At 36.0% G+C, this 15,145-nt stretch overlaps 1 protein-coding gene across 2 annotated transcripts in view; it reads left to right on the top strand.

Moving 5' to 3' along the window:
• Positions 1–13,293, top strand: part of SLC12A2 (solute carrier family 12 (sodium/potassium/chloride transporter), member 2) — a 64,461-nt gene extending 51,168 nt beyond the window's left edge. Inside the window, exons 19-27 of one of the 2 annotated variants that reach the window (XM_014954800.1) lie at positions 1,370–1,449; positions 2,235–2,375; positions 3,073–3,120; positions 4,640–4,762; positions 4,936–5,047; positions 5,430–5,516; positions 7,744–7,879; positions 9,357–9,424; positions 10,343–13,293. In XM_014954800.1, coding sequence (XP_014810286.1) covers positions 1,370–1,449; positions 2,235–2,375; positions 3,073–3,120; positions 4,640–4,762; positions 4,936–5,047; positions 5,430–5,516; positions 7,744–7,879; positions 9,357–9,424; positions 10,343–10,478 — 931 coding nt within the window. In that variant the 3' untranslated portion in view covers positions 10,479–13,293. The remainder of the gene's footprint in view (positions 1–1,369; positions 1,450–2,234; positions 2,376–3,072; positions 3,121–4,639; positions 4,763–4,935; positions 5,048–5,429; positions 5,517–7,743; positions 7,880–9,356; positions 9,425–10,342) is intronic. The other variant, XM_014954801.1, reaches the window with a different exon arrangement.
• The last annotated feature ends 1,852 nt before the right edge of the window (positions 13,294–15,145 follow it).

Raw genomic sequence — 15,145 nt, 5'->3', positions numbered from 1 at the left:
TTGCACTTACACTGAGGGTTTTTTGTTTTCCTTATGTGCTGCTTAACCCACTTAATTTATGCTTTACACTTCTCATTTCCTCCACATTTAAAAGAAAGAGGATGGGGGATTGCAGGTAAAGATTAGGAAAGGGAAAAAAAAAAATCACACCCCCACACTCTTCTAGTCCCTTAAGAGAAAAGCAGGAACACCAAATGCAGTGAAAAATAAGGAAACACGTTGGTTTGTTCTTGGTTTTTCTGTTTTTTCCTATTTTGTTTGGAACGGCTTGTGCTGGAAGATCTGTCAAGCCCAACAAGTCATGTGGTTCTCCACATCCCAAAAGAGAAACCTCCGGAGGTAATAACTGTAGGTCAGCCGTATTTCTGGAAAATTGAAAGTTTCTGAAGCACACAATAGAAACACATCTAATCTGTGCAGTTTTAACAAATCAAACAGTAAATTAAAAATGTTCACTAATGGCCAAAACATTTTCTTCACAAATCAACCTCAACTTTTCTTGCATTTGTTATAGAATATGTTGATACTTTGAATATTTCTAATCAAGTTTTACCACTTCTAAAGAGAAGTGTTTAATCGGTGAAGTCTTGAGAAATTTCTGTCTGTGGAAATGACATGGAAGGGAGTTCTTTAATTTATGATTGCTTTTAATGAGGTATTTATATTTAAAGGGCTGATGATTAATGGCTAATGCAAATTGTATGCTATGGTTAAGTTCATTTTTATCTGTGTTACGTCTTGCGGGGAGAGGAGCTGTCCTTCATTTTACTCTGCTTTTATTCAGCCATTTATTCCGGGTTTTTGCTTGTTTCTACAATAAGGAAATTTTCCCTCTTTTTTTAAAGGTGTGAGTTTGTTCCCCATCAGATACAATGAGAATAGGCACATTACAGCTAACTTATAGCTACTTTGAGTATAAATTACAACTGTGTAAGTGTTTTTAATACCCAAATGTTTTGGAAAGATGTCAGAAATTTTGGTTCTCAGGTCAAGGAGATCTACTCAAAATAAATCCCTTTATTGATGGGAGAGAGGAAAATTTGGATTTCCCAGTATATCTTGTCATCATCTGTGCAGAAATTGACTGACCTGTTCACGTTGCTTTTATTTAATCTCGGTTTGCATAGGGGTGAGAGGGAGGGGAGGGAATAGATATCCTTTCTGTGTGTTGCTTTTCAGGATATGGTGTTCAGTTCACTGATGCAGTTGATAGTTTGGAATTGAAACTGAAATTGTAACACAAATTTATGATTTAGGATTTTAGATGGCAGTGTTTAATCACTAGAATCTCTTCAAAGAGGGTGTGTAAAGTTGGTCCTTTGGGAAAGAAGAAGTTGTAAAATATTTTATTTTTGTTCCTTCTGTTTAGTGATGCCTTTGATGTTCAGTATGGCGTAGTTGTAATCCGCCTAAAGGAAGGCCTGGACATTTCTCACCTTCAGGGCCAAGGTAAGATTTATTTTGTTTCATCTAGTGAATAGCTGTTCTAATTGCCTTTTAATACTGCTTTCTGAAATTGTTAAATGAAAATAATTTATTAAAAATCCTCCTGGAAGTGGGGAGAGTTGTTCCTTCACTGGAAACGTGAATGTGTTAGGATTTGGAGAGAGGCAGAGAGCCTGGCACTGTGTGCAGGAGGGCAGAGTAGTTTGAGAAATGGCAAGGAGTGAACCTGCAGTGTGGAAACAACACTGCTGAGAAGACTGGGAAATAAACCACCAAGGTGTCAGAAGAGTCTTAGTATCTACTGGGGACTGTGAGTTTGCTTTAAGTCTGACAGCTACCAAGTAGCTCCACTGAAGCCAAACCTGGGAAAGATAACTAGGCTGTGATACATACTTGGTCTGGCACTTAGATAAGGCACATCTCCCTCTTGGAGTTTGAGTGGAAATGGAAAATGTTTCACCAATTCTTTTCCCTCCTGGTTGTACTTCCTCAGTATTACTTATGTTTAGCCCATGGTAATGCAATCAACATGCAAAATCTCGGAAAGATGTAGCAGGAAATTATAGTTCTGCTGGGAGGAGGAGCCCTCTCTGTATTCTGTAGCTTTTCATATAAGATTTTTTTGGTGGTTGTTTTCTTCTTTCATGTTTTTCTCCTCTCTTTTCTATAGCATAACAGTTGCAGTAGATTTAACAAACGGTGAACCGTCTCAATATAGTCACGAACCTCTGTTGATAACATTTGGAACAATTAAGTTGTTTATAACATGTTTCTTTGCTTTCTTAAAGAAGAGTTACTGTCATCCCAAGAAAAATCTCCGTGTACCAAGGACGTCATAGTAAAAGTGGATTATAGCAAGAAGTCTGAGACAGACACTTCTATAGTTTTTGCTCCATCATCTAGTGAAAGAACTCCCACTCCACATAAAGGTAACTTGCTAGTTAGCAATCAAATTTCAGTTCTCAGTCTACTGTCTCTCTCTCTTCCCTCTTCACTTCCCCTCTTTCCTCATCAAGGAATTATTAAAGGGATTTTTGTGTCTGCAGAACAGATGTGTGTTGTGCTTTTCTAGCCATTGATGTCTAATCACTTAAGTACTTTGGTTTAGAGCTTACCAGTATGTAAAATAAATCTTTCATGTCAAGTCTTCTGAATAAAACAGGTGTTAGACAATGACCTACAATGGTTTTCCTTTGTTAATGAGTTTGACAGGCATTAAAAATTGCTTGAGAATAGTGCCACACATCTATTTAGTAAGTGTGATTTTAAGGCTGCTAAATTTATGAACATTTTTTCCCCTCAGACTAGAATATTATATTCATGTTAACAGACACAAATTGTTAAGGATAGCTTGATATGACAATAACCAACTTTCCTCTTCTTTTTACATAAAAGCTTGGAGTGACTTGATAGTTAACTTAGCAATGTGATGTTTGGGTGGGTTTTTTTAAGGTACAAATAGATCTCAGGGTCTGGTAGACTGCATTTGTGTTCTTTTCTTTGTATGAAATTCCATGTCATTCTACATCTTTAGTTTCAATTTTTTTTAATACGCACTAGTAGTGTCTTCATTAACATCACAAAGGAAATTAACCTTTTTATTTTGTATCTTTAAAAATCTTCCAGAGGAGGACGAGGATGGAAAGACTCCAACACAACCACTGTTGAAAAAAGGCAGGCATTTTCCACCTTTTTGTGTTAAATCATTCTTTCACATTGTTAATTTCAGTTTTCCTTTCTACATATATACATACCAACCATGCAACGTTGATTTATCGTTTCTTCATTTCTGCTTTGGAATGGGTTTCATTTTTAGGGATTAGGCTATAGGAAAATGCAACTTTGTGGAAATTCCCAAAACAAGTTGCTACTTAGAAAGGATTGTGCATGTTTCTAAGATCTTTATGTTAGATATTTATTTCTTTTAAAGCTTTTGTTCTAAAGTAACATTTGAAACGTGTTCAGGAGCTTGCTTAGTTCTCTGTCTCAGGTGTCTGTCTGGGTCCTTACTTGATTTAGGAGTAAGGGAAATTCTACCTAATGGTGAAGTGGAAGTGCTCCATCAGACTATTCTGTAGAACTTCTAAAGCTGTAGTTGTTGCTGTGTTACTTGAAATTGTTCAACAACTTGCAAATTAAGGCATGATATAGCCACTCAGTGAGATTAACACCTGAAATAACATGAAGTAGTCATTCGAATAAACAGCATTTTGAGAGATGAATTGAGCAGTTTTTACTTCATGGTTTATTTCAGACCTTTTTGAGTTAAGCAAAATTTTTTGCCTTAATTAATCTTGCCTTTTTTTTGACATTTTCTTCATAATTTCAGCAGCTAGAAGCTGTTGTGTTTTAATAATCTAAAGTGAGATTACATTTTGAGGCACAAGATGGCAGTTTGGAAGAAGTCCCAGTATGCAGTAAAGTAGTATATTAATGTAAATCAGTCACAGATGTACTCAAAATTCAAAAATTCCTAATAAAACAAGGACTGCGATGAATATCAAAATCCTGGCTCTTGCTCAGACTGAAGCTTTAATTAAGGGAAAGGGGTTAGTTTTTTTCCTCTACTTTTAAAAAAATAAATTTACCTCTGTTAGTCTAATTGAAAATGCCATTGTTTTCTTGGTCTCAGCAAATTAAATAACTTTGTTATGCAAAGTAGTCGATATTGTGCTTCAGGGCCTTGCACATGCAAAACAGTACTTCTGGCAAAAGATAGAATTCCGATATGCAGAACTAGCTTTTATGTTCACCACAGTTTTAAAGAAAAATGGATTAAGTAAAGAAGAAAAGTTCTTATGGTGTGGTATTTACATGTAAATTAGTATCTGTGTGTTTTTAGGCAAGTTTTGTTATATGAGAGAGGTTGCAACAATGCGCTGAGGTCTGTATGAAAGACTAGTTAAATTGTCCAGATAAATGACTGTAACAGATCTTACAGATCCTTTATTTGTCACGTCTGCTAAATGACTTGAGATTCAAATCTTTAATTTCTGCAATTGTGAGTTTGCAGACTCCCTAAATAGAGCTTATTTCATATACATTCAATCAAAATTTGGAATCGGATTGAGGGTGAAGAAAAAATTTTTATTTAAACTTAGGGACATCACAAAATACGAAGTTGCATCTGATGAATTTCAGGATGATAAAGCAAAAGACTTCAAAAATGAAATTTCATTATACTTTTTTCCAGATTCAAAGAGCCCATCTTCTCCTTTAAACTTGGCTGACCAAAGACTTCTTGATGCTAGTACTCAGTTTCAGAAGAAACAAGGCAAAAGCAATATTGATGTCTGGTGGCTCTTTGATGATGGAGGTAATGTGCTTTATACTTTAAAAATAAACATTTGGGGGAAAAAAAAGTGATTTTGAATTAATTGTTAATAGGTATGTTTCAGTCAGTTTGTGTATATATTACAAATTTGTAGTATTAAATTCTAACACAATAAGATGTTTTCTGAATCTTCCTAAATCCTGGTCAACATGCAGGTTTGACACTGTTGATTCCGTATCTTATTACAACCAAGAAGAAGTGGAAAGACTGTAAGATCAGAGTGTTCATTGGTGGAAAAATAAACAGGATTGATCATGACAGAAGAGCGTAAGTTTACCTTTAAAAATCTCATTTTAAATGCTAACAGAGCATGTTACATGGTAGATGACTTTCTCTTCATAGTAGCCCTCTTCCAACTGCAGCATTGTCTGACACTAGCATTGTGGTTTGGTTTTTTCCCAAATATTTTCTGAGGTTGTCCTTAAGGGAGAGCTCTTTCCTTAGTTTTATGATTTTAAAATGTTGGGGATTTTTCCAAAGCATGATGATGATTTATAGCTGTATGCCAGGTCAATTTGATTTTTTTTTTTCCTATCATATTTAAGTTGCTCTTTTTTCTTATTGTGTTTATTACCAAACACATACCAATTTACCCCATGAAATAATTAAAAATTTGATCATGTTTAAAGGCTTGTTTTTTCCGATACAGGATGGCTACTTTGCTGAGCAAATTTCGGATAGACTTCTCGGACATTATGGTTCTTGGGGATATTAATACTAAGCCAAAGAAAGAAAAGTAAGTCTCAAAAAACCCAACTTGTTTGTTAGTTGAATTTTTGATGTCTTTAATGAATTCAGAATACCTCATCCTTTCCTGCATAAAGTTTTGCTAGAGTAGTTCCTATGACATCCAGTGTTTCACGAAAAGGCAGGAAATAAATTAAGCAGTAACACCTATATCCAAGAACATAAAATTTTGTGGTTTTTAAATCTCTGGCCCTTAGACATATTAGATGTAGAAAAATATGGATTAAAAAATCCGATTTGTCTGGAGCAATCTTCTCTAAAAACAGAAATACTCAGACTTAAATGATCTTTATCTTTCTTGGGGTCTTAGTTTAATGTACCAAAGCTTGATTTTATTTTATTTCTTTTTTCCTTTTTAAAAGATTGCTTGGACTTAATTTTCACAGGAATGATCATATATGTGATGCTTCTGATTTTTGAGTTTCAAAAGTACTAATTTTAGAGGGCTTTCAGCACAAATTTATAACAACGCGTGGGATCTAAAAATACTGTTGTCCTTTCCCTTCAAGTATTCTTCAGTACACTGAAGTTGTAAAAATGGTTATACGTGTATCTGAATAATTTAATGTGTTTTGCAAGCTAGGAAAGACTGTTTTACAACTTAGGTAAATGGTGAATGCTGATATGCATTCTTTTATACCCTGCTTTTTAATCACCTTTTCTTAAATGCATAGCAAAATTAAGCAACTAAAACAGTAGAGTACTTCTGGCACTCTGATGCTTTTGAGTATCTTTGCTCCTGCTACTGGAAAACCTGTAAGCTTAGAGGTAGCACGCATTTATACGTAAAAAGTTGAGATTGTAGATTTACATGGAATTACTTTTTATTTTATAGAATTGATCCGTGGGTTTTTTCTCTGAGAGCAATGCATTCTATCTCTGTGGATACAGTCCTCGCAATATATCCAAAGCCTTTCTAAGATACCAGTCGGGATTAACAATAGCTGTAAACTAAGTGGAGGAAGATGATATTTTTTTTTTTTAACAGTTGCTGTGCTGTGTAATAGAATATTGTTAATACTTCTCCTTTTTGTTCAGCCAAAAAATAGGAGATCACATTTGATTGTTCCCTTTTGATGAAGGTGAAGTCATTGTATCAACTAACGTCAGTAAAGACCACCAAGGGTAGAAAAAAAGATGGTTTTTTTAAGTAGTGTGTGAACTTCCGGGTGGAATGGGAACAGCTCAGTTAAAAAATAGGCATGGGGGGAGTGTTTAACTATATGGAAACTAACACCTTACACATACTGATACTAGTATCAGTAATGTATCCTAAGAGGTATCCCTTAAAGTTTGTTAAACTTTCCACACTGTAATTTGCAACCACAGGAGGTTGGCAATACCTTGTCATCTTTATAAAGAAATCCAACATTCAAATAGCATCAAAATGCAGTTACTTCATTGGATGTAAGGCATACATTTCAATATGTTCCGCTAAGAATTTTGCTTATTTTTCTCACATCTCACGTTCTGGGGCTATTCAAAGACAAGTTACTTCCATAACTTGTGGCAGCCTTAGTTTGCTGTTCGAGAATCCTTGAGATAAGGTAGAGCAAGTAGGGTAATGTAAGTTGTTCTTTCTAGTAGAAATTAATGCGTCTTTTGTCTTCAGAAAGGTTTTCTTTCAAAGTTCTTGCTAAAGTTTAAGCAAATTCAAAGTAACACCCTGCATTCTAACAAGGGCAACGGGAAGACTAAACATGATGGCAGCGGTTATTTGCATTTGAATGAGCTGTTGGATTGTATTGTAAAGATTAAAAAGCAAAATTAAAGTATCAGAGCCAAAATCCTGATCTTACTAGCATGAGACTTCATAGCTACTTAGTTGTGTGATGCATAAACTTCTCTTTCAAATTTAATTCTGAAGAAGCTGCTGTTAGTTAGTATACATTCTCTATAGTGGTACTCTTCAACTTTCAAACAGTTACAGTAAAACTCTAGGAAAAGTTGTTCGTTTTTTTTTTTCTTCTTGAACTAGCTAAAACTTTATACTTACTTGCATGATGAACAGTGAAAGCTTCTACTGATGTCCCTAATTGTTATGTCTGTGTATACAAATAGCAAATTTGATGTTCTAACTGCAATTGGCAGTGAAAAAATTTCAGTTCATTTTATTTTTACATGGTAATAAAGGTTACTTTCTGATACTATGAAAGTCATTGCTGACATACAGACTCATACATGTTTTAATATGACTGTTCGCTTAATCATTCCAGTATTGCAGCTTTTGAAGAAATGATAGAGCCCTTCCGACTTCATGAAGATGATAAAGAACAAGAAATTGCAGATAAAATGAAGGAGGATGAACCATGGAGGATAACAGATAACGAACTTGAGCTTTACAAAACAAAGGTTCTGTATTCTTTAGAGCATTATGTTAAATGTTGTCAAACGTTTTTTTTTCCTACTGCATTTGTGGATGTGATATCAGTGAGTTCCGTCTTGTTATTCTGTCTCTTCCATAGCTGTTTTTATGAATGGCTGATGGACAGCAGCATCTAAAACCATTTAGACAGTTCACCAAAAAAAATGAACAGTATTTCAGCAGTTAATTTATAGTAATACAGTTCTGTATTTAACTCTCTGACTTTTTTGACCAAACTAACACATTTTGCTTTGTTATTAAAAAAAAACCCACCACACCACATCTAATTGTGGTGTTAAGGAGTAATTGAAGATTTGACATTTTTCCCAAGCAGTTGTGTGATACAGAGACATAAGATGTATTCCTTCTCAAGTGCTTCTATGGAGGAGGCCCAGGTAGCATCCTATAACAGGATGCAGATACACAAGTATCTAAAGAAAGATGGGTTAAAGTTTCAGTTATCCTAAGTTCTTCAAGATGGTCCTGAGTATGTATATTCCACCCTTATCATCTTTCTCCTGTCTGGTTTTTTACAACTCTGTGAGGATTTGCAGTAGAGAAGAAATGTGAATTGTAGGTCATTCTGCATTGTAAGGTGTAAAAAAAAAAAACAACCAACCAACCAAACAAAAAAACAACCCGCAAACAAACAAAACAAACAAACAAAAAAACCCAAACTGAAGGAATCTATGTAATGGGTAGGTTAGCAACTGCTGCTGAGATCTCTTAACACCATATTATTAAGGGGCTGAGGGAGGAAGATTTTATAAAGTACAGTTACTTTATAGTTAATGAACTGCTTGATGCCTTGCTGTTCCTCATGTGTACTAACACTGCCAAACTCATTTCAGTGAGATAACTGAAGTGATTTATTCTTTTCTCTGCTGATAGTTTAATTGTTGCTGCAGATACAGCCTGCAGACTAACTAGATCTCAGCTCACCTGGAAAAAACAGAACCATGACAAACGGTTTACTCAAAATCTTTGCTAGAAAGTTAGTTAGAAATTACTGAGGAAGCTACCTCAGATTTTTAAGACAGGATAGGGTAGTTAAAAAAGGGAGGTCTAATGCTTACCAAATGAAGATGGGGCTTGACTTGTGTAAGACTTGCTCATTATGAGCTTCTAGAATGTAGATGTAGATACAGAAACTTGAAGAGAACATAAGGGGCCCTTGCTTCTAAGAGCTATGAGGGGTGATATCAGTATTAGAAAACTATCTTAAATTTAGCTTTCATAGTACTTACTTGACTTATTTGACATTTTAAGCTTACTGCTTTCTTCTCCCAGCCTTGCAACCATAGGCGTTTTGGAAAAACGAACCAATTGCCAAACTGAGGTGGAAGTGCCTGCTTTCTATAAGTGACTCATACCAACTGAACATAACTGATTTTCATTTTTCTTGAATAAAAGAATTTCTTGTGGTTTCATGGAACTTCCTAACAAGTTTCATTTTAATTACAGACTTACCGCCAGATCAGGCTAAATGAGTTGCTGAAAGAACATTCAAGTACAGCTAACATAATTGTCATGTAAGTAAAAGATCTGTGCTGTTACCTTAATAGATATAGAACTGTAATTTGAAATACAAACACATGCAAATGCAGATTCGGAAAAAGACTGTGCCTTGACATTAAAGTACAGAAATACTCAAGCTTCAGTGTGGAAAGTATTTATTAGAAGTATGGGGGTACTACACTGATGAACGAAAAATGCCCTGTGGAGTTTCGTGCTTATGATAAGCTGCTTTTTAGGTGGTTATCTCCATATTTGTAGTGTGGCTCAGGATTCTCACATTCCTTCCACTCCCACATGCCAGCTATTCCCCTCTCTTTCAAGTCTGTCCTTTCAGTTCTTTTCCTAGGAAGTCTCTCTAGATAAGTTAGATCGTCATGCTGCTGATGAAGTTCCATGGAATTAGTTTTGGTGTAAACAAGCAGAATGCACATTGTAGGTTTCTTTACTGTGTTTTTCTTCAGGAGCCTGCTTCAGAGCTCCATGAAGTAGTGCTACAAGTAAAGTCTGAATAGGGCAAAGAGATTTAGAGTAGTGTTTTTCAAAAGAAAAGAGCATGGCATGTGGACTGTGAGAAGCAGTATTAGACTGCACCAACCTGGCATTGTAAGAAAAAGCTGTATTTTAAAATCTTGAAGGGTCTTTCAAGAAACTGTCTTCAGCTGAGGAGAATTCTTTGTGAAACTGCCTGAATACAAAATGGTGGTCAAAAGAGGCCAAAAGCAAGGGGTAAATAAATGAAAAGGTGCTTAAGATATGAATTCTTAACTCATTAACTAAACTTTAAGAAAAAAAACCCCAAAACTAAAAAGGTTCTGAAATTTGACTTAATATCTACCTCTTTGCAGAATCATGCTTTCATATTTATATGACACGACATGTACTCTACCATATGTTTCTAAGTACTGAATGCTTTTCTTCTTTGTGAATTGTAGGAGTTTGCCAGTTGCACGAAAAGGTGCCGTTTCTAGCGCGCTGTACATGGCCTGGTTAGAAGCTCTTTCTAAAGATCTGCCACCAATTCTCCTTGTTCGTGGGAATCATCAGAGCGTTCTTACCTTCTATTCCTAAGAGTACTGCACAAGGGACAGCTGCGATGAAATGGTACTTCAGTGCCCAGGGGAGAGTGACTGACATGGTCTATAGTTTATTAATATTACAAAGGCATAAAGTGACTCTTCTTTCACTATTTCACTGACTTGAAAGCACACAAGGAAAGTCACTGTATTTCTAAAGTTGTGACATCTTCAGTTTTATTCTATATTTTCTGTAATTTAATCTTGCTTAATGGGGGAGGACTCCTTATTAGACTGAAGAACAAGACAAGCTTTTTGTTTGCTATTTGAATAGCAGCAATAAAATGTTTTATTTTTGATCAATGAAAGGATTATAGATTTATAAAAGCCTTTTAGCCTTGAGGTGCCTTCTGAAATTAACCAAATCTCATCCATACATCCTACTTTGTAAATTTATATAGAATGTCAAAATCTGCCTTCAACTAATAGTTTAGCTCAGACTTCTTTTAGTTTCTAGTCTCTTCCATATTACAATAAAAATGAATGCTGCTTTTCAGTCTTCCATTGAGCTATTAGTTCTTAGTACTGTATGTTTTCTGTTGTGAGAAAGTTTTTGGTTTTTTTTATTATTATATCTGTTAGATTTATAGGTGAGAATTGGGGCAGGTCAGTTGAACTAAAACAAATTCCTGATGTTATTATCAAGACTTCATGCTACTAAATTTTGTAACCTCAAATAAAACTAATTTTACTAGCAGAGAGCGCCCTTTTCTCAAATTTGAAAAAGTGTACTTCTTTGGCACTAGTCTGAGATAGACAGCTAACATCAGCTACGTTGGTAAAGGATAGTGGCCAGTCTCTGCTCTGTAGCTCTAATAGGAAACCAGATTCATCTTCCTGGCTAAGGCTTTTTATCTTACTTCAGATTAGAAGAAAAGGAAAAGACCTGTCCTAGTTCTTGGCTTATTATGTTTTGGTGTCACTTTCAACTTATTTTGAAACAAAACTCAACCTAAGGCTTGAATGGGGATAATATAAGCAATGTGATGCTATCTAACAGAAAACAGTAAACACTATGTGGAATCTTGCTATCCAATATGACATGTAAAAGCTACAGTTCTCTGGCATTTTTCAACAAATGGTTAAAAGGACCACTAGTTACCGGGGGAGATGTTTTTAGGTCAATTCATTCAGTTGTCAGAAAATACATTTAGTCTGATTAAATAATACTCAGGTTTGATTGTCTAGCAATTTAGATCTATTCCATACATCCTACTTTATACATTTTCTATGTTCAATAAAGAAACTGCCAATCTTGTGTGCCCTTTCATTGTGTATTTTGAAAACTTCATAATTTAGTCTACTATGAACACCTACACAAGAAATTTCACTTGAGCCTTTGTATAAAGGTTAGTAATGTGAACTGTTTTTTAAATTCCTATTATATTTTGGATAGAAAGGATTGCCTAAAAACATTTCACAAGCTTTTGATATTAGCATTGGATGTGCTACTGGATCAGTTTACCAGTGGTTGAGTGACTTTCATTTAAGGATGCACAGAAAAGATGTATTTTTATGCTAAATACAAGATCAAATTGAAATGTAACTGTTCTTTTGAAGGACAAAGCATAATCGTTGTGTGGCAAAGTAGAGCTTCAAGTTGTTGTGTTTTAAAGATAAAAACATTCTACGCAGTGCAGTAGACACTGGTGTCAAGTTCTTGGTAAACTGCAGAAAATCTTTTTGCTATTTCTGTCAATTGGATTTGAGACTATTGAATCACTTAAAAAAAAATAATAAAAAAAATAAGAAAACCAAACATGCATGTTTTGCTGCTAAGTGTGAGATAACTGATGCCAGCATGAACCCAGCTTGTTATGATAAACATTATAAGACAAGACCGTTTGCAGTAAAAGTGCTGTTTTCCTTCCAGGTGGGGGGGTGGGAATCAAACATAACCAACATATCGATTATAGGCTTTACAGTGTTTTTTATGGGATAAGGATGTCGCATTGTGAATATGGAATCATTGCCATGTTTCTTCTTATTTTGTGGGTTACATTCTTTTGAACAGATGGACAGTAAGGCATGGACTTAGTGCTGCTATCTTAAAAAAAATAAAATAAATAAATGTGCACAGGTACACTTATTTGAAAGGTTTTTTGCCCATTCAGGAAACCATTGCTTGTGATCTGTAACACAGAAACCAAATGAAGTGTGTGTATACATGCATATATGTGTATAAAATTATATAAAATATATCTAAATATGCATATGGGGATAGTTAAGGTAATGTCTGTGAAATAACGTAGAATGCTTTTCACATGCACTCTCAGAAGTCCACTAATGCTAGGCATGGATCAAGTTTCATGATTATTTGCTACACTAAAATTTCAGCAGTTAATGGTAATCGTTTGCAACGGATGTCAGTTGGTGGCAGTCACTCCAACTTCTGCTTTGATTTTGACGCCAAATTTAGTTATGTTCCAATCACTATTAATTACTTGAAAAATGACATGGCAATTCATACCTTCTATAGATTAGGTTTCTTTGTATGGGTTTAGTAAGACAGTAATAGCTGGAGAAAATCAATTATTTATTTGTTCACTTATATTTGTATTTAGGTTTCCTTTTACATACATTCTTTTTATATGCTTTTTCTGACATTACATATTTAAAAATAACTGAAAATAATTTAAAGATTTGAGCGTTAGTGGGTAATGGCCCACTTGGTTTGAAGATGTAAGATTTGATACTGTACTGTAACTGTCACACACAAATGCTTTTCTAATGTTTTAACGTAATTATTGCAGTTAATACTTTGTACCAGGGGGATGTCACTGCAATAAAAGGAAGTGAATTCAATACAACTTTCTTGTCTAACAAAGCCTTTTTTTATTGGTGGGGGATAGGGAATAATGTAAATAGTTTAACAGATTAATGCTGGAAGTAGTTTCTCATATGTGAAAATGCTTATTGCACACACCTGATATTATTTGCCAGAACCATGAGCAGAACTTAAAGCCATTCAGGTGTCTGGTATAAGGGAACGTTTGCTGCTACTGTGTTAGGAACAGTGGTGGTTGCCTAAGAAAAATAAACCTTGCTTTGGCCTCTAAAAGTTGTGGAATACCTGGTATGATTAAGCTGGAACAGTAGTATCTGAAAATTTGTTGCATGTGTAATTTGTTTTGCCTACAGTGAAGGACTGTTGTGACTCCTGCTTCCTCAGTAGTCCTCTGGGATCTGAGGAAATACATTGGAACAATAACTTATGAGAATCTGTTGCAAAGCTGCTTATAAGCAAGAAAAGTTTGGTGTTAACTCCACTAATGTATGTTGAACTAGAAACTAGTTGAGAAATCTAAGTTTAAGAGCATGATGATAAATGGCAAGTTGTTATCTCAAATGACAGATGCTTGGAAGTACTGAAGAACCTTATCAATTTTGGTGTTTCCCAGTATAGCTGGGTGACAGAACTTTTATTTGAAAATCAATGTCTAATAAATTCAGACCTCTATCATACTCCATAATTTACTAAATAATTGTTGATTAAGTTTTTCCATGCATTTAAATGTAAGCTTTGAGAGTGAGGTTTGGAGGGCAGCGGAAAGGAACCTCTTGTTAAAGTACAATGCCAACTTGTATAGCATTGGCTCTCATCTGTTCCAGTAAGTAAAGAGGTAAAGTATGCAGCAGCTTTTCTAGATCCTCCTCTTTGCTGGAGAAGTGGTTGATCCAAATAATGGTATGATACCGTTAGCTGAAGTCACACGTGAGTGACTTCACCCTATGCTTTCAAAGCTAAAAATTAAAATTAGATCAAGGTTAATCTCATCACTTGGCTACACACGCAGTGAAGGTTCGCCCTGCGTAGTACACTGTTTCACAGTTTTTGTTTTGAAATGGGAAAGCAGGACTCCCTTCACTTTGGCGAGTGTTCTTCTTTAGTTAACATTTCTTGTATAAGCTTTGTGGGATCCTATAAATCTTGCCTGCATACTTAAACCCTGGTTTATGCTCTCCTAGTGGGAGCTAGGCTTCAGGTCTGTGAGGCTACAACTGCGCTGAATGGTGTTCTGCTTCAGTACGAGTGATTGTCTTCCCTGTGGTGTGGGGCAAAAACTTCCTGGCACTTAGCAAGTGTGTCATGCAGTCTTTGGGTTGCTCTGCCTCCCGACGAGCTGGTGTGGAACATGTTTTCAGAGTCAAGACTGGTAGGGGCTGACACCTGCATTTAGGAGAGAGGGGAAACAAGCTGGTGGGAATCACCACTTTGTTAACTTTCAAACTGGAAGAGTAAATGTTAAAGCAGCAGCATGTGCCTTCTCCAAACAGAAGCAGGAGAGGCCTTTCTCTTGGAAGTTAAGGTATCTTTATATGCCCAGAGGTCTGTCTCACAATGACCAAGAAGCTATACCCATCCGTTGGGGTGCATACCCTTGCTGACAAGGTGCACAACGACAAGTGGCCTGTGTCACGGGCCCTTAGTCAATCCCGTGCTGACAGCGTACATCCCAGTTCCCGCTGCTGCCAGCAGGCACAGGACTGGAAGCTGAAAACGGAATTTGAGGCCGGTTTCTTGATCTGCTCTCTCTCTCTCTGGCTCTGCGGCTCCTGCAATCTGCTCTCCCCCCTGCCAGCGCAGGCCCCGCGGTGCCAGGCTGCCTTCACGTAGCCTGTGCCGCCACCTTTACCTCCACCTCACAACGTAATGGGGGG

This window comes from Calidris pugnax, unplaced genomic scaffold (genome assembly GCF_001431845.1).
Source record: "Calidris pugnax isolate Ruff unplaced genomic scaffold, ASM143184v1 scaffold157, whole genome shotgun sequence".
NCBI lineage: Eukaryota > Metazoa > Chordata > Aves > Charadriiformes > Scolopacidae > Calidris > Calidris pugnax.
This window is presented reverse-complemented; position numbering and strand designations above follow the sequence as displayed.